Source organism: Apodemus sylvaticus, chromosome X (assembly GCF_947179515.1).
Source record: "Apodemus sylvaticus chromosome X, mApoSyl1.1, whole genome shotgun sequence".
Lineage (NCBI taxonomy): Eukaryota > Metazoa > Chordata > Mammalia > Rodentia > Muridae > Apodemus > Apodemus sylvaticus.
Genome location: NC_067495.1, coordinates 150,295,148 through 150,317,116, shown reverse-complemented (window position 1 = coordinate 150,317,116; position 21,969 = coordinate 150,295,148). Strand labels below are relative to the sequence as shown.

General features: G+C 45.5%; 2 protein-coding genes across 7 annotated transcripts; both read right to left on the bottom strand.

Annotated features, from left to right (window-relative positions):
* Window positions 1-55: 55 nt before the first annotated feature.
* Atp6ap1 (ATPase H+ transporting accessory protein 1) lies at window positions 56-7,819 on the bottom strand. Its single transcript, XM_052170073.1, has 10 exons — window positions 7,614-7,819; window positions 7,187-7,313; window positions 4,488-4,562; window positions 4,043-4,236; window positions 3,434-3,474; window positions 2,758-2,843; window positions 2,178-2,416; window positions 1,484-1,531; window positions 1,167-1,395; window positions 56-957 (listed from the first exon to the last, which is right to left on the bottom strand). Exons 1-10 carry the CDS (start codon window positions 7,751-7,753, stop codon window positions 748-750), a joined length of 1,389 nt encoding a protein of 462 aa, XP_052026033.1. The 5' UTR covers window positions 7,754-7,819; the 3' UTR covers window positions 56-747.
* Window positions 7,820-14,297: 6,478 nt separating this feature from the next.
* On the bottom strand, window positions 14,298-21,792 carry Tafazzin (tafazzin, phospholipid-lysophospholipid transacylase). Of its 6 annotated transcripts, none has more exons than XM_052170082.1 (10): window positions 21,701-21,792; window positions 20,998-21,126; window positions 20,718-20,763; window positions 20,393-20,478; window positions 16,341-16,421; window positions 16,221-16,262; window positions 15,925-15,990; window positions 15,724-15,776; window positions 15,249-15,326; window positions 14,298-15,132 (listed from the first exon to the last, which is right to left on the bottom strand). In XM_052170082.1, exons 2-10 carry the CDS (start codon window positions 21,119-21,121, stop codon window positions 15,031-15,033), a joined length of 678 nt encoding a protein of 225 aa, XP_052026042.1. In that variant the 5' UTR covers window positions 21,122-21,126; window positions 21,701-21,792; the 3' UTR covers window positions 14,298-15,030. The 6 variants fall into 6 exon arrangements, with proteins under 6 accessions (XP_052026042.1, XP_052026040.1, XP_052026041.1 ...); XM_052170080.1 differs by lacking the exon at window positions 21,701-21,792 and adding an exon at window positions 21,282-21,675; XM_052170081.1 differs by lacking the exon at window positions 21,701-21,792 and adding an exon at window positions 21,282-21,675 and having other exon boundaries at window positions 15,925-15,987.
* Between the last annotated feature and the right edge of the window lie 177 nt (window positions 21,793-21,969).

Genomic DNA, 21,969 nt, shown 5'->3' with positions numbered 1-21,969 from the left:
AAACCCTGTCTGGAAAAAAACAAATCCAAAAAAAAACAAAAAGGAAAAAAAGAAATCCAACACATGGCAACACGTCTTTATTTTATTAGGAAGGAAACAACAGAGTACACCCACCAACACACACCTCCAGTCTCTTGACAGGCAATCCTCATGGAAATAATCTAGAAACCCAGTGAGCACACTTTGTTCACCAATCCTCATGGTGGTTTCTTCTTCTCAGGCCACAGAAATAAACCCTAGTGTACCACTCATTCTTAACACATCCCCCCACCCCAAAATAAAACCTAACAGCTAAGCTGGACACATAGTTAAGTAGCCTTTCCACACCTCTCAAATTCAAGAAACCTCAGGTTTATGGCTGTTGCTGGAAGCTCCATAAAGCTTGTGGAGTGAGCATTTACTACACAAAAGCACTATAAACAGCAAGGGATAATAGCATAGGGGCAAGAATAAATAAGGAGAAAGGGAAAAGTGGGGACCCTAGAATTAAGGTCCCTTCCCCTCTTGATGATGAAGCCTGGAAGATTTATCTAATATTTATGAAGAATACACTTTGTTGGTAGAGATGGGGGATAGCCCCAGGGAAGTCCCTCTCTAGGTTAAAGAGGAAGCAAGACAGACTGAGGGTGGTGTATGCAGGGCTCATGCTATAGTAGGAAGAGGACAAACCTTTCCATCTACTGGGTCACAAAACGGAAACATGACAACCTACACATCAACACTCCCTCAATTCTTCTCAGGTATATGTCACACAATCTGGGTCAAAGTGATGGTGGGGCCCTTGTGGTCATCAAAGCGATCCATGGTCTTTAGGCTGAGTATCATGTGCAGACCATAGGTGAATATGAAAAGCATGAAGAGGGTGGTGAGCAGGCCCATCCAGATGCCCGGGGAGAAGAAGCCAGCACAGTCGCTAGCATAGGAGAACTGTTCACCAGTCACATTGAAGGCCTGGATCTAGGAGACACATAGACATGGATCAGATGGTTCCACAAGGTTCTACAAACAGTAAGGGCTGGGATTCTGGAATCAATGAATAGTCTATACTTCAGAGACTGCACAAGGCTGGGACTCTCAGCTACATGCTCAAATCATACTGAGATTCTCTGGGCCCTTCTTCCCTCCCCTTACTGCCACCATCTTGGGGCTCATCACCCTTTCAATACCTGGAAGTTATGAAGAGTCATCTGCCAGAGTGAGGGCACGTTGGTCACAAGGAGACTGCCTTTCTTGCTCAGACTGCTGACGTACTCACAGTGGAAAGAATAGATGCTAGGTCCTGTGACTTGGGAAACATTGAAATAGGCAACAGAGCCATTGCTGTGGATTTCAAGTCGTTCCATGGCAAACCAATATCGGGCAGATACTGGATAGAAGCGACTAGCCAGAATGAACCTGAGAGGTGGGGGTTGCAGAGATGTCAGATGAATAGAATACAGTGAAGACACACCAGCCCAGCCAAACTTCAGCCAACAGCACTTACTTGAATGTCACTGTTGCACCAAAGAGTGGCTCATAGGTCAGTGAAAGCCTATGGAACAAGGCAGAAGAGTACTGTCAGGCTCTAGAAGGACCTTAAGAAGGTCTTCATCAGGTTAGCTCCAACTTAAGATGCCCTACGTCTATCCTTATGGCCACCTGGCAATACAGTGTCCCCATTTACCATATGGGAAAACTAAGGCTCCAGTCATAACCAAATCAGGAGCAGTTGGGGGGGGGCAATTAGGTCTCACATCTCCAGTTTAGGATTCCTTCCTCTGGTTCTCCTGAGTCCCCTAGGCTTCCTTCTTGGGATATTTCAGCTGCCTGCTGAGGTTTCAAGGTCAGGAAGCTTAGAACTGGTTTTTAACAGTTGGTTTGGTATTTGCCTACATGCAGACCCAGGGGATGGGTTCAAAGAAGGGCTAGGGTCCCAAGGGACTGTATGGTGGTAACAGCTTAGGACCCAACAACCAAGACCTAAAAAGCATGAGAAGGCCTTACTCCTAAGAGGCTCTCTCTCCAGTTCTCTCTCCAGTAACCCCCTAGCAACATCACCTTGGAATACTGTGGTATCTATCTCCTTGGTGAACATACCACACAAAGACCTTCTTCACCCCAAACATACACACATACACACACACACACACACACACACACACACACACAGCCCTTCCTTATCTTCCTCCAACCCTTACATGGCAAAGGAGTCATTCCAGAAGGAGCCAGTCAAGTTAAGATTCTCCACACCAAAGGTGAGGGAGGTCAAGTCTTTCCATTCGTCTTTGTATGCCACAGAGAAGTTTTGTGCCCAAAACAGGATCCTTGGGGCAGTGTCATTGTAACTCACAGGAGGATGGATCTCAGGTGATGCCACCTGAGTCTGAAGCAGCTGGCGACCTAGACCCCCAGCCACCACGGCTACATCACGGGCCACCTGCAGAAACATCCAACAAGCCTTCTCTCAACAGCCCTAAAAACAAAACCTAATCCACTGGACTGGTATTCCTTCCCCACTGGGTACCCTGTATATCATCTGAAAGTCCCTAGCCCTGATATTCCATCTCCCTACACTAATGATCACACTGTCCAAAGTGGCTCATAAGCAAGATGGAAAAAAGACACCATGGATGGAGGAATCAATCCTCTTTCCATTAATCCCACAAACCAGAGGCCCCTGAGAGATCCTGCCTATGACATACCCCTCCATCTCTAGTCACACTCATCACATTGCCTCACGTCCCCATGCCCCAGGGCCCCTGCTAGAAGAATACATACTCTAGAAGGGCGGACTGCAGTAAGAGCTGCGGTGTAAGGGACATCTTCAGACTTGAGTGTGCTCAGTACCTGTCCGATGACTTCATCTGAAGAAAGACAAGAGAACAGAGAGCCAAGTTACCAGGTAGCTTGCTTAAAGAAATACTACCCATTGTCTGCTTCAGAGACCTTCTAGACTATGAGAATTCAGTGCTGTTAGTTTCCACTGAGGACCTCTAAGAAACAGCTATTTCTCCTTCTACACATTCTGCCAGTCTCTCTGGGGACAACTGTGGCTCTCTGATGGCAATCTAAACCCAAGTAAACAAAACATGTAGTGATAAAGAGAACTCTGTATCTACCTAATTCCCTTTCCATGCAAAGGGACTGTCCTTTACCACAAAGATAAACCCTAATTGCTTCACATAATATTACTGGTCTATTAAATACAGAGACTCATTGGACTTGTGCAAAAACTAGATTTTGGGGCTCTTGCATAGGGTGTCATAAGGCACTTGGACATCTCTGTCAGATGGGGCTGGCTACAGAAGAACATGGCCAGGCAGCCAGCCACTATGTACTTGCTCAGCTGTCAGCCATTCTGAGAAATAGGCATCCTTGTGGTAAGGAGAAACCAGTTCTATTTTCCTGGCCGAAGGGCAAAATGGGGACATAAATCTTCCAGTAACACACTCACCGTTACCTGTGAGGACCTCCCTGGGCGCCATCAGACCGGAGCTATGGATAAAAAAGTGAGAGGCCCACAGGTTGCTCTGCTCTCAAATCCAAACAGCTTGCCTGGAGCAGTTCTCACTACCTTTCTCTCAGCCCTTCCAGCTTCTCCTTTACCACTAGCCCCACTTACTAAACCTGTGGACTTCATCTGCTGCTCTGATAGTCATGCAGAGGCTTAGCTCAGCAGCAGCTACCCCCACCTCCACACCTCTGTTTGCTTCAGCACCACTGCCTGGAATCCTATTCCCCTTTCCCCTCTCTGCAAGTATGTCCACAGTCCTATAAAGTGGGCATTGGTGGTAACTTAGTTTTCTATAAGTAAGAGCAATGTCTGTCTCATTTCTGGAGGCCCAATAGGCCTAACTCAGTGGTGAGTACTTGTAAGTCACAACCTGACAGGAAGTCCTTTCTGTTACTTCTTGGCATGCAAGGAACTTTCTGTAAGTCTCAAGGTACTAAACAGGGAAATATTGCTATCTTTGACTGAACTCTGCCACCAACAGAGCCCAGGATCTTACCCCTATCTGCAGTTCAAGGCTAGAGGCTGGAGGCCATGCCACCTAGGCTGTACCTGGCTGTGTAGGGCAGACGGATAAGCAGCAGGGCAGGAAGGCTGGCATTGAGCTTCAGCTCCTTTAGGGTAGCTAGATCCACATGCAAGGGACTAGCCCCAAGCTTCTCTTGTAGGTAGGTGGTCAGAGTGCTGATTGCATACCAGTCCACAGCAGGAAGCACTAGTGAGGAGGGGGCCAAGTCCAGGGCATTCTGATTATAGAGAAGATGTGGAAGGCAAAGTGAGCCAGGGGTCAGTGTACCTTATAATAACCCCTAAAAGCCTTACCTGGAAAGCCACACCCCATAGGGACTGGATCTCACAATGGGTCAGAAAGTAAATGTCCCACATCTCCAGGCCTTGACAGTCATATCCCAGCCCTCTACCCTCAAAGCCTCTGGTCGTCTCTCTGGGAGAGAGTACAGAATGTATTCTTTCCTTTTGAGTATGAGCAGACACTTACCTCCAGGTTAGAAAAGGCACTGTCCTGCTTATTTCCAAACACACCACCATATGCTGTGAAATCCTCAATGCTTAGCTAAAAGGGAAGCAGAAGAGATGTCCTAGGAGGTTGGACAAGGAACAAAGACCAAGGGCCGAGACATAGAGGGGGATTCTCAGGGCTAACAAAAGAGTGAACCATCAGTACTGTGGTAGAGGTGAGTGGAAAGCTTACTCTTTTCTCCCAGCACTCTGAGGGCATAATGACAAGATACAGAAGGTGGTCATAGGGTTGGGAGATTTATGGACAGCTGGTTTGTGATAACCTACAAAACAAGGATCAGGCCAGGTGGTGGTGGCGCACGCCTGTAATCCCAGCATTCTGGGAGGCAGAGGCAGGCAGGATTTCGGAGTTTGAGGCCAGCCTGGTCTACAGAGTGAGTTCCAGGACAGCCAGGGCTACACAGAGAAACCCTGTCTCGAAAAAAACAAAACAACAACAACAACAACAACAAAAAAAACCAAAAACAAAAAAGGATCAGGCAACAAAAAGAGCTGGGGAAGAAGAGGGAAGTTAGAGAAGCGGAAGAGAACAGCAAAGAACATTTACTATATGCTTCCTAAGAGGGAAGTAGAAGTCAGAGCAAATGAAGCTCTATACAGTCTGGGCAGGATCTTTTTTTTTTTTTTTTTTGATTTGGTTTTTTTCGAGACAGGGTTTCTCTGCATAGCCCTGACTGTCCTGGAACTTACTCTGTAGACCAGGCTGGCCTCGAACTCAGAAATCCGCCTGCCTCTGCCTCCCAGAGTGCTGGGATTACAGGTATGCATCACTACCCCCCAGCTAGACAATTTTTTGGTTTTTCTTTTTGTTGTTGTTGTTGTTTTCGAGACAGGGTTTCTCTGTGTAGCCCTGGCTGTCCTGGAACTCACTCTGTAGACCAGGCTGGCCTTGAACTCAGAAATCCTCCTGCCTCTGCCTCCCAAGTATCAAGGATTAAAGGCGTGCACCACCACTGCCCAGAGGCCAGGATCCTTTTCAAAGGAACAAGTCCTGGTCACACCATTGTTGGTGGGAGTGAGGAGAGAGGAAGTTATTGGAACACAATGGGGGAAGCAGATTTCTGAGCTCTCAGGATCCTGGCAATGCCAATCTCATGCCCTTCTCTCTACAATCTAAAAGTACTTTTACTCCTCCTTCCCTCAACCCCCAGTTAGCTTCCTCTGGCTTCTCCCAGTTAGGCCCACAGGTAATCGCAACCATGTTCCTTAAACTCATTACGTTTAGTGTATGCACAGCCTACTTTCCTATGATCCTTGCCTATATTCTGTGCTACATATGCAAGGCTTTCCTACCTTTCTACCAACCTTTCCCCTTGGGGCATTTCCTCCTAGCAGATCGTCTCCTAACCTTTCAATCACATACTAGGCTACAGTCATTCGAGTAGCCCCTAGAACTGAATAAGAGCACTGCCTTGCCCACAGCGCCTTTACACTAGTTCTTACCAGTAATGTTCCACCTCAAAAGTAACATGACTCCCTTCTGCCAGTAAGATGTTATCTCCAGAGACCCTGTCAGATCTCACTGTTATCTAAAACAGTATCCTTATTATGTTGACTTAGCATGCTTCCTTTTCTAGACTAAAAAGACTGGTATCATTAAGTGTAGCAACTTAGCTCTTAACCACTTGCCTTCACAAGAATGTTTACTTCCAAACACATAGCAAGCACTCCACCATTGTCAAAAGAAGTAAATGCCCTAAGATTGGGAGAATGTGGCTAGATGATTTATGGAGATTACTTCTCTCAGACTCCTGATATAGGTGGATATCTTCATTTTGGACTTACAGAAAAGTATGGTTAACAAAGATTATTCCATGTGCCCAAAGGCTGAAAAGTGGTACGACTCAGTTTTGGTCTGATCTGTTATTTACCACCTTCTGAAAGGACTATCAACCAGCACAATTACTACTACCAGCAGACACAGCAACTAAGGGAGGCCACAAACAGAAAGAGCCAGCCAGGCTACTATGGAGGACTGGACAAGCAGAGACTTGATATCCTCTTGAACAATAATCTCATGCTACACTAGAACCTTCTCATAGTCTATACTCCTGCTCTGGGTGCAGACACCTGGAATGAAAGGAAAATAGAATACTGGCTCAGCAGAAAACTGGTGGACAGGTCTGTTACTCTCAAGCTGGAATTAGTGTGTTGTGCAATTTACAACTCAACTCATTTTACCTCAACATTACTTTCATTAGCAGTTAAACCAAGATATCAGTTGACTAGAGTGTATATAACAGGCTAAATAAGGGATCATTTTCCAGTTACTCCTATTATGATTGTGACAGTTAAAAATTACAACACTGCCAACCATTAACTATATATGACCTTGGGCAAGTCACTGATTTTCACCCAAAATGAGTCTTCTCATCTGTGAAACTGAGTAATAATTCCCACCATGCTACAGGACATCATAAAGTAATGCTTAGTACTAGGTAAGTCTTTAATCCCTTGTTTCTTTAAATCAAGTCCCTGCTGTTTCTGTGGGTCGACTGTTCTCAATGAAGCTTCTCCTACATATCTTCCCAAAAATCTAGCCATACCTGCCTACAGGTGGGACGAGGTCACCAGAGCTTCACCTATGGAATCGGCAGTGGGGATGGGGTGGGGTCTGCTTCCCTTGGACAAAGACATAGCAAGCTAGGGCACACTCACCTTGTCCTGAAGGAACAGCAATACATTGCGGGGGCCCAGCTCCAGGGCAGGGTCTAAGTAGGTAGAAAGCTGCATATCGCTGGTGATATGACCCTCATGTGTGTCGGCCACAGGAGCCCACAAGTCCCTAGAGGTGGACAGAAGAGGAACTATCAGACCTTATTTCATTGCTTTAGATCCTAACCCTATGGGCTCCCGGCTTCACGTACGAGGCCTTGAGATCTGAACGCTCGCCAACATGGAGCGAGCCCCTGAATAAAAGACAGTCTCCATCTGGGCCTCGAAGCCTCTGGCCAAGGACAGCCCTGGAGTTCAGCAAAGGCGACTCATCCACTGTGGCGCACCGCATGGCACTCCCGAACCCAACCTGGCCGATTCAACTCAGCTAGGCCGGCCAGCCCGATCAGACCTGTCCCTGCCCGCTCACCGGTCACTCGACCACAGTACCAGTGGCACCTGCTGCTCCGTGGCCACTGCTGCTGCCACTGCCACCAATGACAGAGGCAGCCACATGACCGGAGCCCGCCGTGTCCCCATCCGTATCCGAGATACCACCGTTGCCGCCATCACAGCCTCAGCTTTCAGTGAGTGCCTAGGCCTCCAAGGCCGCTGCAGATCAGATGACCCTCACCCCCTCCACCCAAGCCCCGCCCCTACAGATTCTCACATACTCGCCTGTGATTGGGCCAAGAGGGTGAAATCATGAACACTCCTTTTCACTGGTTGGCTGTTAGCATTTCAGTCGCGCATGCTCCTTTTGAGAAAGGAGGCGGAATCGAGCACTACAGGCTGATACCTGGCTCAGCCGGGCGGGTTGGTTCCCCAGCATCCCGTGCTCTAATAATTGCCTTTTTCTGTTTTCGTCCTTTTTGCTTAAAATCACGATACTGGAGTCTTTTTTTCCCCTAAAGATAGACCCTCCCTCTGGTATAGAAGAGAAAACGCACTCCCTTAGAATGAGAAAAGTCCATCTTCACAGTACCATCAGGGGAACGCCAGCCAGCTGTTAAAATGGGCAGGATGGAGGAGAGTCTAGAGAAGAAAACAGATGCAGTATCTGAAAAGAGGGGGAAACCCTCCCTTCTAGCAGCCAGGTCTGATGGACAACATAAGAAACAGTGTTAGTGTCATTTGCCACTAAAAGGCAGGTAATAAGGTCAGAGCAGAGCACTGTTTCTTTTTACTAAGCATCAATTGCCAACATCTGCGAGAGCGATCCCATTGTAAATTAGGGGGACTCCAAAGCTAGGATTTTCCTTCCTTGTGATTTGCCTTAGAGGAAGAACTGACTTCTAGAGTCAAAAAATGGAAGTCGCCAGCACAAACACATTGAGAAACTTTTCTGGGTTTTGTTTTGGTTGGTTGGTTAGTTTTGTTTTGAAACAGGGTTGTGGTCTGAACAAAATCACTATGTAAACCTCAACTTTTCAAGTGCTAGGATTACAGCAGTAACCCACCAAACCTGCCTATACCTCTGCCATTTTTTATTAGTCTGCCAATTATCTTTACAAATGAGTTCAAGGAACAATACAGCCAAATCTTTAACTCTCCTAACATATATGCTGATTAACCAAAGGCAGTGGTTCTCAACCTATGGGTCAAATGACCCTTTCACAGAGTGCATATCAACTATCATAACTAGCAAATTTTAAATTACAGTTATAATTTAGCAATGAAAATAATTTTATGGTTGAGGTCAACACAGTATTAACTGTATTAAAGGATGGCAGCACCAGAAAACACTGATTTAGGAGGAAGTAAACTAATGTCAAGCTACAAAGATAGGTGAATGATAAAACATGTATGCTAAATTTCTAAAACAATCTAGGCAAATTTTTATCTTTTTGTTTTGTTTTGTTGGTACTGGGAATTGAGCCGAGAGCCTCCTGTGTGCCAATCATAAATTATATAACTGAGCTACTTCAGGGGTTAAGAGCATCAGCTGCTCTTTCAGAAGACCTAGGTTCAACTCCCAGCACTCACATAATAGCTCCCAACTGTTGGTAATTCTAGTTCCAGAGGATTTGACACCCTCACACATGTGGACAAAACACCAATGCACATGAAATAAACAATCTTTAAAATTGTGGTAAGACAACTGAGGTACTCCCCTAACTCATATATGATTTTTTTTTACAATGTATTGTTTTACAGTGCATTGTTTAGTTTGTCCCAAATTCATGCCCCCCCCCAAAGTTGTATACATGCATCTTAATTTGGAAACAGGGTGTTTGCACATGTAATCAATTTATAATAAACTCATACTGATGGCTAACAGTATGAATCACAATATAGAAGGATGGGCCATAACCCAATGACTGGTCATTAAAAAGATAAATGTATTTACTTACTTTTGTTTATTTGTGATGGGCTCACATATCCCAGGGTGGCCTCAAAATCACTACATAGGCAATAATGACTTGGAATTCCTGGTCCTCATGTTTCCACCTCTTCTAAATGCTACGTGCCACCATGCTAGGCAAAAGAGGAAAACATAGAGGCAGACAGGGAAGAAAGCCATATAAAGACTGTATTGATGGAGCTACATGCGAACAATACACAAGGATTTCTGACAGCCAGGCAGTGGTGGCACATGCCTGTAATCCCAGCACTTGGGAGGCAGAGGCAGGCTGATTTCTGAGTTCGAGGCCAGCCTGGTCTACAGAGTGAGTTCCAGGACAGCCACGGCTACAGAGAAACCCTGTCTCAAAAAAACAAAAATAAAAAAAGATTTCTGACAACACCAGGAGAGGAAAAGCAGGAACCATTTCTCTCCTAGATCCTTCAGAGCAAACTCAGCTCCATCAAAAGCCTGATTTGTAACTTGTAGCCTAAAAAATTATTAGAAAGAATTCTGTTTTAAGATGTCTAGTTTGTGGCAATTTGCTACAGCACCCTAGGGAACTAATGCACTATTTATTTGGCCTATCTCAAAGGAAGAAAATATAAGAAGAGTATTTAAGAGTATTTGTTGGGGAAAAAATGTGTTTGTTAGATCAGGAAGGTGGCTCAGCAGGTAAGGGTGCAAAGACAGAACAGATTCCTTCCTGAAAGCTGTCTTCTGTCATACCCAAGCTCTGGCACCTGGGAGTCCTAACACACACACACACACACACACACACACACACACACACACACACACAGAGAGAGAGAGAGAGAGAGAGAGAGAGAGAGAGAGAGAGAGAGAGAGAGAGAGAGAGAGAATTAAATAATTAAGTAAATATTTTTAAATGTCTCCTGTCAGGCTGGAGAGATGGCACTGCAGTTAAGAGCACTGGCTGCTCTTCCAGATGGTCCTGAGTTCAATTCCCAGAAACCACATGGTGGCTCACAACCATCTGTAATGGGATCCGATGCCCTCTTCTGGAGTGCCTGAAGAAGAGTGACAGTGTACTCACATACATTAAATAGATAAATATGTCTCCTGTCAACAAAGACGTTGGAAAATTGTGTCTCTCTGATACAGCCTTTTTAATTTGGCAACATCTAAAAACTAGAAAGAGAAACATGCCAGCTTCTATTCTAGTCAAATACATCCTGGTATTTGCTAGGGAGGTGTGGCAGCAGCAGTGGCTGGGCAATGTCCTTGTTCAGTTAAGCATTCTCAAAAATTTGCAACTACAAATAGATCTCTTTGAATATGCATTTGCACTTGGATGAATGTTTCTGTTTAATGAAATTGTAAGTATAGAACTGTTTAGTTAAAAGCAATAAACTTATCCAGACATGTGGTACCTGCCTGAGATTTGGAGACAAGAGAATAAGGAGGTCAAAGCCAAATTTGGCTACATAAGGAATTCAAGGCCAGCCTAAACTATGTGAGAACTTCTCTCAAATTTTAAATAAATAAGTAAATAGACAGATACATAAATAAATAAAAGAGTAGCCAGGTGGTGGTGGTGTATGCTTTTAATGTCAACACTTGAAAGGGAAAGGCAGTCTGGTCTACAGAGTTCCAAGATAGCCAGGGCTGTTACAGAGAAACCCTGTCAAAAAAAAAAGTGAAAAAACAAAACAAAACCCAGAGGCAGATAGGACCTCTGAGTTTGAAGGCAGCCTGGTCTACAGATTGACTTCCAGGACAGTAAGGGCTACAGAGAAACTTGGTCTTGAAAAACCAATACTAGCCAGGCGGTGATGGCGCACACCTGTAATCCCAGCACCTAGGAGGCAAGAGGCAGGTGGATTTCTGAGTTCGAGGCTAGTCTGGTCTACAAAGTGAGTTCCAGGACAGCCAGGGCTACACAGAGAAACCCTATCTTGAACCCCCCCCCCCAAAAAAAAAACTAATTAATGAATTCATAGGGAATTAGGGGAAGTCCTCTTTATTCAACTATTTTTCTTCTATTTCTTGCTTTGTTTGTTTTTAGAATTGGATTTTAAATGCAGTCAATCAAGACCTCACACATACTAGGTAAGTGCTCTACTAATTGAGCTACATCTCCAGCCCTTTCCAAGATTTTTTTTTACATTTCTGTGTGTTTTGTGTGCATGCATGTACACCACATGTGTGCCTGGTGCTGGTGCAGGCCAGAACAAAGCATTGAATCTTCCATACCTGGAGTTACAGATGGTTGTACGTTGCAATGTAGGTGAAAAGAAGCAAACCTGGTTGTCTGGAAGAGCAGCCAGTGTTCTAAACTGTTGAACCATCTCTCCTATACCCCCTAATATCCGCCCCCCCCCAGACAGGGTTTCTCTGTATAGCCCTGGCTGTCCTGGAACTCACTCTGTAGACCAGGCTGGCCTTGAACTCAGAAATCCCCCTGCCTCTGCCTCCCAAGTGCTAGGATTAAAGGCATGCACCACCACTGCCTGGATCCCTCCTTTCTTTTTTAAAAAAGATTTATTTTATGTTTGTGAGTATACTGTTGCGGTCTTCAGACTCACAACACACCAGAAGGCAGCATTGATCTCACTACAGATGGTTGTGAGCCACCATGTGGTTGCTGGGATTTGAACTTAGGACCTCCGGAAGAGCACCTAGCACTCTTAACTGCTGGGTCATCTTGCCAGTCCCTTAAGGTTTTTTTTTTTTTCATGCTAGGGATCAAACCCAGTACTTCTCATATGCTAGGCACTATTTCAACCAGCCCTTTGCTACCATTTTTGTTTTGAGATAATTCTGATCAGTCTCTGCTTCCATAGTTAGTCTCTATTTGAAGGCATGAAATAGCTCAGTAGTAGACTGCTCCCCTAGCATACTGGAGGCAGTATTTTAGTTTTTAAATTTATTTATTATTATATGTAAGTACACTGTAGCTTTCTTCAGACACCCCAGAAGAGGGCATCAGATCTCATTACAGATGGTTGTGAGCCACCATGTGGTTGCTGAGATTTGAACTCAAGACTTTCAGAAGAGCAGTCAGTGCTCTTACCCGCTGAGCCATCTTTCCAGCCCCAGTATTTTATTTTTAAAAAGATTTATATTTGTGTATGTTTGTGTATAGATGCCCATGGAGGCCAGAGAGAGTATTGGCTCCCCTGAACCTGGAATTATAAGTGGGTTGTGTCTTTTAACAGTGATGCTAGGAACAGAAATTAGGTCTTCTGCAAAAGTAACAGGTACTCTAACTGCTGAACCATTTCTCCAGGCCCCACCCTGTATTTGTGTGTATATACATGTGGGCATGGGTCATGGCATGTATCTAGAGGTCAGATCAGACAACTTTCAGTAGTTCCTTCTCTCCTTCCACCATGTGGGTTCTGGGTATCTATCTCAAATTAACAGGCTTTATAGTGTGTGCCTTTACTCGCTCAGGCATCTTGCTGACCCTACTTTTCTTTTTGATAAAAAAGTTCATATAGCCCAGGGTGGCCTTGAACTTACTATGTAGCCAAAGATGGCCTTTCATTTCACTTTACTTCACAACTGCTGGGATTATAAACTTACACCAGTGAAGGGTATATATTTGAACAAATGAAACTGTATCATAGGATATAAATTTAAAACTCTTGAAGAATGGGCTGGAGAGATGGCTCAGTGGTTAAGAGCACTGACTACTCTTCCAGAGGTCCTGAGTTCAAATCCCAGCAACCATATGGTGGCTCACAACCATCTGTAATGAGATCTGATGCCGTCTTCTGGGGTGTCTGAAGATAGCTACAGTGTACACACACACACACACACACACACACACACACACACACACAATCAATCTTTAAAAAAAAATTCTTGAAGAAATGTAGCTGGCATTTCTCAAATGAATACAAAAAGAGATACATGAAAAAGGGATGTTACCCTTGAACCTAAGTTTTGTATGTCTGGCTTTTACATGTATTCTATCCCCACAAAGTGATGTTATCCTCTTCTAAGAAAAAAAAGTCTTAAAAGGCCAGGTGTGTAGTGCACAACTTTAATCCCAGCACTCTGGGAGGCAGAGACAGGCAAATCTGAGTTCAAGGTCAGCCTGGTCTACAAAGTGAGTCCAGGACAGCAAAGGCTACACGGAGAAATCAGGTCTTGAAAAACCAGAAAAGGGAAAAGTTTAAATTTTTCCTTTTTTTCTCCCAAGACAGGGTCTTACCATGTAGCCCTGGCTAGGATGGAACTTACTATGTAAGCTAGGCTGGCCTCAAATACAGAGACCCACCCCAAGGGCTGAGATTAAAGAAGTGCATCACTATATACACCTAATTTCCCTCCAGATAGGTTCTCACTATGTAGCTCTAGCTGGCCTGGAACTTACTAGTACACAAGGCTGGCCCTGAACTCATAGAAATCTCCCTACCTTTGCCTCCCACACTTGTTTTTTCTTTCTTTTTCTTCTTCTTTTTCCTTTTTAGTCCCTCATTCAGTATCCCAGGCCAACCTTGAACACAAGGCAATGTTCCTGCTTCAGCCTCCCTAGTGCTGAGATCACAGGTGTGTACCATGTGGAACTTCACTTGAGGTTTTGAAGCTAGTTTATTAATCTTTTTTTACCACTTTTATGAATCCTGCCACATTGTCATTTGGGTTACAGGTGATAACAAAAGACTTAAGTGGCAGGTGCACAGTCATTCCAATGTCCATTTACTGAAATAATCTGACTATATCCAGGCATAAGGGTCCTGTTTCTTGTCCAGCAAGGTGCTTCCCATCTGCATTCCTACACAGAAGACAGAGGTATTGTGGCACAACACAAATGTTTTATTACTCTAAAAACATTAAAGCCCAGATTCCAGAATATAGAGATGTCAAGACAAAAACATTAGAGAAGCAGGTAGGCCCTCACACTGGGGGTTCATGGTCAGGCCTTGGGGTCCTTTTTCTGCCATATAGAAGAAACATCTAGTTAAGTTTAGCTGTGCTTGAATCCTGGCCAATACCTTTTCTTGTCTACAGGCCACTCAAGGACAAATCTTGTAGCAGGAGCTCAGGTAGAATGACCTGGTTGACAGCTATCCCTGAGGAGGTTTGTGAGCAGTGGGCAAATGGCAGCCCATCCAAGGGACCATTTGAGTATTCTTTCTGCACCAAGACACCTATTCTCCTACCCAACTATTTGCTTGACTACCTGCTTTGTTCCCTCCCTGAGAGGTGAGAAGGAGGCCCCTGCATAAAAGTGTCCCTTCCTTCCCCACCAAGTCTAAAGGACAGCCAAGGTTCTTTTAGCTCAAGACCCAGAGGAGACATATGTTCAAGAATAAAAAAGGGTATCCAGCAGGAATTTGGAGTCAATCTATCTGAATTAAAAGCATCAGTCCATTTTCTGGCCTCAGTTTTGTACAGGGAAGACTATCAAAAGCAGTAAAGAGCCAGGCAGGCTTGGTCAGAGTCCTGTACCACCACTTCCCAAACCCTGAAGGGCCCATTGCTCCCTTGGCTAAGAACTGCAGGGCACAGACTGGGCAGGCAAAGCCTATCTTCCAGGCTGGAAACGATTGTGGAGCTGTTCTGCCTGCATCTTCAGTCGCTGGAATTCCTCTTGAATGAAGTCTGTGAGGGCTTTCCGCATCTCCACCTAAGAGCAAGGATGGTGCTGGCCTGTATTTCTCAAGGACCATGGCTGGGGTACTCTGGGAGTCTGAGGGACTGAGAAGGCCAAGGATAGCTAGGGGACCCTGGGAGGAAACTCACAGCTGACTTGTTCTCTGCCCGGAGCCGCTCAAGCACAGGGAGTGTACTGAAGGGCTTCCCAATCAGCACGGTGATTTTCTGTAAGAAGGCAGGCCATCAAGGATGACAAGGAACCTATAGTTCCAGTCCAAACAATGTGGGGAGTCAGAGTCATTCTCTGCTCCTGATGGGCTTGGTATTCCTGAAAGCTACTCTCCCTTTCAAAATAGGCAGTTGGGTTTGGTGGTATCCAAGGGCTAGTCTAGTCCTGGAACTCATCCTATCAAAGACTTGTCCCACTCTACCTTGTCCCTCACCCCCACCTGATTTCAATTCTTATTCTAAAGGTCTTGCTTCCAGAAAAGCTCCATATAGCTCCCCCCTACTACATGCTCATGCTCAGCAAATCCTCAACCAATCCTGTATATTATGGACTAGGAAACACAGAGCAGTTAGCAGGCAAATAGATAGACAAGAGTCAGCAGTGCCTACCCACCTGTCCAAAGCGGGGGAAGTAGGGTGGGCTGTTAGGGAGGACATCATTCATTCCTGTACCACAGTGGATAGAAAGCCAGCCATTGGGGGAAGCAGGGTACCAGAGAGAATCCCAGGTACTTCTCTCAGCCACCCAGCAACCTGAAATCCCCCTTAACAACATCTAAGACAGTCCCCTCCCTACTCCCAATCCACGACTCACCAACATGCCACAGTGGCAGGATGATGGGATTTAGATGACATTCAGCAACCAGCCGTCCAATTCCTACTTCAGAGAAAAGCAGAAGCACTGGCACAAGTTGGGCCAAACTTCCCTGCTGATCTTGGGCCAATGTCACTTCTACAATCTTCCAATTAAAATCTTAGTCCTTGACTCACCACCTGTCCCTTTTCTACTGCTCCTGACATACCCACCTGAGAGAAGAATGAAGCCAGGGACCCAAGGGGCCATCTTTGGATGGGAAAGTTAAATGTGTTAGGCTGGCCAGCAATACTTACCCCATTTGAAACGCAGGAACTCAGAACTCATGTTTACTTTCCCTAAAGAGAGAACACAGAGACAAAACTTAGGCCTAGAACCATGAATGCTGGAGGGCCCTGACCAAGCACCCAACTGACCTTCTGGGAAGATGTGGACCCAGTCCCCATGGTTAAGCTTCTCCAAAATGAAGTCCATCCCTTTCTGGTAAACACCATCTCCTGTAGAGAGAGGTCTGTTCTCCTTAATCCATTCTCTAGGTAAGAAATCAAAAATCTCCAAACCCTAGTGAAGTAGATTCTGGCCCACTTCTGGAGGCAGAAGTTCATTCTCCATAGCACCATTCATAGACACCTCAACAGCTATTTCTAGAGCCCATTTCTCTCTGCTACCCTGGTCCTTCACAGTTTTGGTTTGACCATATCCGCCTCTCAAGATAGAAATGGTGGCTCATGCCTGTAATCTCAGCACTTAGGAAGCTGAGGCAGGAGGACTGCTCTGAGTTTGAGGTCAGGATGGGCAAAAGAGTAAGATCCTGTATCAAAACAATATCCCTTCAACTTACTAGTGCCTGTCATATGTAAATAGCACCTTCTTTTTTGTGACAGATATTACTATATAGCCTAGGTTGGCCTCAAACTTACAGCAATTCTTTTGCTTCAGCTTTCCTGGTGCTTGATAACAGGCAGGCATCAAGACACCTAGCTAGACAGTATCTCTCATTGAAATAATAACCATGGCAACTCAACCTCCCTCTGCCCTATGGCCTGCCTTGCTGGAACCTGTTCCCCTAACACATATCCATTTGCTGACTACAAATCAGCTTTAGAGCCTCTCTACTCTTTGGAAGGCTTCAACCTTCCCTGAAGTTTCTGGGCTAAGGGAGAACACTTCAGTAAGTAGAAAATACAGAAGAGCCTGGGAAACTTGGGAGAACTGATTAATGTTTTAAGAAATGTGACCTAACACATCTTGTGGGCTAGCAACTTGAGAGTCACCTGGAAATAGCAGTAATCTCCACAATAGAAGAATAACCATAGGGTAGACAGAATTAGAAAATGGAAGGGAGGAGGCTGAAGCAATGAGTAAATATCCTAATCTTATACAGATGGGGGTAGCCAGGCAGTGGTGGCACACGCCTTTAATACCAGCACTAGGGAGGCAGAGTCAGGCGGATTTCTGAGTTTGAGGCCAGCCTGGTCTACAAAGTGAGTTCCAGGACAGCCAGGGCTACACAGAGAAACCCTGTCTCAAAAAAAGGGGAGGGGGGAGCTGGAGAGATGGCTCAGCGGTTAAGAGTACTTACTGACTGCTCTTGCAAAGGTCCTGAATTCAATTCCCAACAACCACATGATGGTTCACAACCAACTGTAATGAGATCTGATGCCCTCTTCTAGTGGAAGATAGCTACAGTGTACTTAGATATAACAATACATAAATAAATCTTAAAAAAGGAAACAAAGAAAAACCAAAAGAGAGAAAGAGAGAGGGGAGGAGGAGAGGGAAAGAGAGAGAGAGAGTGTGTGTGTGTGTCTCAGTCTAACCTCAACAGTGACCTGATCTGGCAGCTCACTTAGGGGACAGAAATTGGGATGATCTTAGGAAACAGAAAGTACCACATGTTCCCTACTTAAGATGGTAGTACACAGCAGGATTGGTCACCACAGGCGTTTGTTCCTCTAGTAAACCCTACTATTGGAATATAACCTCTGAGCTTGAAACTGGGAAGTGAAAAAGGATAGCACACCTTTGGCATACTATTAAGCTACTGCAAGTACTATTTCTCCTTGTACAAAATCACTTCAGTGCTTAAAAAAATCAACCTACAAAGTCCTAGAGGCTTAGAGAAAAATGGTTTGTTTAAATACAGAAACAAAGTATCCCAAACTCTGTTTCAGTCATGTGTAGATATTTGCTGTCCTTGAAAATAATGTTTCACTCTCTAGTTTTTGTTCTATATTTTTACAATGCTGGGGCTAGAACTCAGGGCTCTGTGCCAGCTAAGCAAAAACTGTACCACTGTACCACAACTTCAGCCCTCAATTTCTCTGTATGTATGTGCACAGACACAACTCTACCTTTTTGACACAACTTTACCTTTTTTTTTTTTTTGGAGACAGGGTCTCAGTTTCTAGTTGGCCTCAAACTCATGGTAAAACACCTACCCTGCTGGGCGGGTGGTGACACATGCCTTTGACCCCAGCACTTGGAAGGCAAAGGCAGTCGGATTTCTAAGTTCGAGGCCAGCCTGGTCTACAGAGTGAGTTACAGGACAGCCAGGGCTACACAGAGAAACCCTGTCTCAGAAAAAAATCACCTACCCCAAGCTAACAAACCAAATACTGGGACTACAGGCATAAGATACCATACCTAGCTTTTTCTTTCTTTTCTTTTCTTTTTTCTTTTTTTTTTTTTTTCTGAGACAGGGTTTTTCATTATAGCCCTAGCAGTCTTGGAACTAGCTCTGTAAACCATACTAGATGAGACACCTCATCTGGTCTACAGAGCTAGTTCCAGGATAGCCAAGACTACACAGACAAACTGTCTTTAAAACAACAACAATAACAAAGAAAGATAGGGCATTACCATGTAGTCCTACAGTTCTGGTCAGTCTAGAACTTGCTATATAGACCAGGCTGATCTCAATCTCACAGCAATCCTCATGCTCCTGCTTACTGAGTGATGGGATGTAATTATAGGTATATATCACCATGCTCATCTCAGATCCTGTTTTTCTCTTTTTAACTTATTTTAATTTTTATGTTTTGCCTGCATGTATGTCTATGTAAGGGTGAAGGACCCCTTGAAACTGGAGTTACAGGCGTGAGCTGCCATGTGGTTGATGGGAATTGAACTCGGTCCTTTGGAAGAGCAGTCAGTGCTCTTAACCACTAAAATATGTCTCCAACCACTCAGATCTGTTTTTCTTTTTTCAAGACAGAGTTTCTCTGTGTAGATATGGCTGTCCTAGAACTTACTCTGTAGACCAGGCTGGCCTTGAACTCAGAAATCCACCTGCCTCTGCCTCCCAGAGTCCTGGGATTACAGGCGTGCGCCACCACTGCCTGGCTCAGATCTGTTTTTAACTTCAAGAAAGCCTAGAATCAGATCAAGAAGAACAGAACTAGCAGTATAAAACACAGATACAGTATATGCCTAAAATGTACAAGTCTCTGTGTTCTATCCCTCAAACTGAAAACAAAAGAAAAAGGAAAAAAATGAAAGGGCTGGAGAGATGGCTCAGTGGTTAAGAGCACTGGCTGCTTTTCCAGAGGTTCTGAGTCCAATTCCCAGCAACCACATGGTGACTCAAAACAGTCTGTAACCGGATATGACACCTTCTTCTGGTGTCTGAAAGCAGTGTACTCACACATAAATCTTTTTTAAAAAAAGAATGAAAACAGATGCATACATATAAAAGACTTTTGAGTTTGCAGAGGAGAAGAGCTTAGAGTCAGGGACAAGTGTAAATTATCAGAATGTTGACATATCAGAGCAGGACCTGAGAAAAAATGGCACTGAGACTATATCATTCAGCAAAATGATATAGTCTCTGCTGGAATGCTTAGAAAGATGGAAATAGAGCCTTCCACCCTTCTGACATTCCCTACCCTTCTCTTCTCTAGTCTATTTTTAGACCACCATTTTTTTCATTCTTTGCTTGAAAAGGAATCTGCCTACCCAGATGAAAGGGCAATGTGGATCTGAATTATAAGTTTGCTACCTGTTATCTATGACCTTGTATTTCGAAGCTTTGTCTAGAGAATCTGAGCCCTATCTGGAGACTGGGGATCAAGATAGCCCCTACACTTAGGGGTTTGTGAAAGGTACTGAGTCATCAATCTGACCCTCCTTATCTCCCCACTCTGTTTGTTCTCCCAAAAACAAACCCTTGGCCTTCTATACATGTACCCCACTGCCATCATAAAGCGGTAACACCATACTGTTCTCCCAGAGAGGAGTGGTAGATTCAGAAGGGACTGCAAATAAAGCTTCCTTGAATTCTCACACCAGACTTTTGGACAATCTTTAGGCAACTGCAGAGATTCTAAGAGTTCATTCTTCTCCCTATCCTCTGCCAACTATACTGTCATGCCATGGCTCCCCTAAGTCCTTCTAAGACAGAGACATTGGCCAACAGCTTCCTTGCCCCCAAGGGAGCCTGAACATGCCTCCCAGAGAAGCAGCTCACCTCGACACACAGGCACACATTTGCCCAAGCTGAAGAAATGGGAGTGCAGCTCCTTGGTGAAGCAGATGTCTGCAGCTGCTGGGGTCCTAGAGCAGCAACAGACTCAGTCATCCCTGCCTCCAAGACTTCTCATTGCTTGTCCCCACCTCTCCCCACCCAATACAATGCCTGCCATCACTGTCACACAGAATGAAACTCCAAGAGAAGGCTCCAGGGGCTCCACCCCTGCCCTTCCTGGAAGGCTGGATGCCACCTCCTGAGCAGAGGATAAAAGCAAATCTGGGCAGAAATGAATGGGTCACTTCAAGGGGCCATTCCTCCTCACCAACGCATCAACTTCAGGTTCCAGATGTGGCGGAGTTTCAGGATCCCTATGAAAAAGGAAAGTTGTTGATGTGCCATGGCTACTCCCATACTCCCAGATTCCTGATATCCTGTCTAAATCACATTCCTTGGGACACATGAAACTTCCAGGAGCTAGGCAGTATATCCCCCAAACAAGGTACAGTTTTTTAAAAGAGCCTGGTGAGAAGTGAATCTATTCTACCTTTGGTGGGGGCCTGTTCTTGTTTTGCCTCCCTGAACCCAGCACACTGGCACCATACCCCAGAGATGAGGGTCATCCATGCAAGACTGATGGTTGGAGACGGTGATAAGGGGGGTGGCAGGGCCTCGGTTCTCAATGAGCTCGTACAGCACTTCCTTGTTGTGCACGGTGAGGTGGTTCATGTACTCTGGGAAGAGAAGTCAGTTCCAAGCTGTAGGTCATTTCCACCTGTCCAAGGCTTCCTACTGTGCCAGAAAAGTCCGTGTCATATTCCCGGTCCCAAAACCCCCGGCCAGGCCAGAGGCCTGTGAACAGACTCTGCCTTGGCCTTTGGCCACTCACTAGTCCAGAAGCAGCTGTAGGTGCCAACTAGGCCCATGACGACGCTGCTGGCTAGGGTCCAGGTGAGCCGGGGCACCGCGGGAAAGGGCCACTTCACCTGGAGGGGCATCTCCTCCAGCTCCGGCCCCGCCCCCGGAGCCCGGAGCTCCTCTTGCCCCAGGCCAGCCGGTGTCCCCCACCACTCAGGAGAAGGCTCTCCAACAGACTGGCAGAGGGCTAGACTAAGGTCACCCGGTGGGACAGCTCAGAGCCTCCCTAGCACTGCTCTCTGGATAGAGAAGAGGTGCTTCTCAGAAGAGGAGACCGGGTTGCTGTACAAAGCCACGCTCACACAAGAGCAAGTCTTGGCGGCCTCAGCTAAAAGAATCCGCCGAAAAGCAAGTCGAGGAAGCGTCCTTGCCCGTTGTCGCAAAACTTACCTAGGTTGCTTGACGGCTGCCGGGGCGGATCTATGCCAGCCTTGCTCCGCCTCCTTCCCCCGTCAAGGTTTTGGCTCCAAACGTCCGGAAGCAGTGCGTCTCTTTGATTCCATAATTCTAGTGTCTACAGGTGACTAAAGCTACGCGGCACCATTACCAGAAACCACGCAAGTCTTAGGCTGGTGGAAAGTTTTTTACTTGTTCTCTCTTCCACCCGGTGTGTATCCGGTTATGCATGCTTCTGAAAGCGCACACAGAGATCAGAAAAG

Bases quoted from the DNA above. Each gene is read 5' to 3' on its own strand.
- Atp6ap1 (XM_052170073.1), bottom strand. From the start codon at position 7,753: ATGGCGGCAACGGTGGTATCTCGGATACGGATGGGGACACGGCGGGCT. The intron at 2,417-2,757 runs GTATGTATTCTT...ATGTTTCTGCAG, and splicing joins CTGCAGTCCGCCCTTCTAGA to GTGGCCCGTGATGTAGCCGT. The intron at 1,396-1,483 runs GTAAGTGCTGTT...CCCACCTCTCAG, and splicing joins GGTGCAACAGTGACATTCAA to GTTCATTCTGGCTAGTCGCT.
- Tafazzin (XM_052170080.1), bottom strand. From the start codon at position 21,390: ATGCCCCTCCAGGTGAAGTGGCCCTTTCCCGCGGTGCCCCGGCTCACC. The intron at 21,127-21,281 runs GTGAGTGGCCAA...TTCTCTTCCCAG, and splicing joins CTACAGCTGCTTCTGGACTA to AGTACATGAACCACCTCACC. The intron at 15,991-16,220 runs GTAAGTATTGCT...TTTTCTCTGAAG, and splicing joins GTTCCTGCGTTTCAAATGGG to TAGGAATTGGACGGCTGGTT.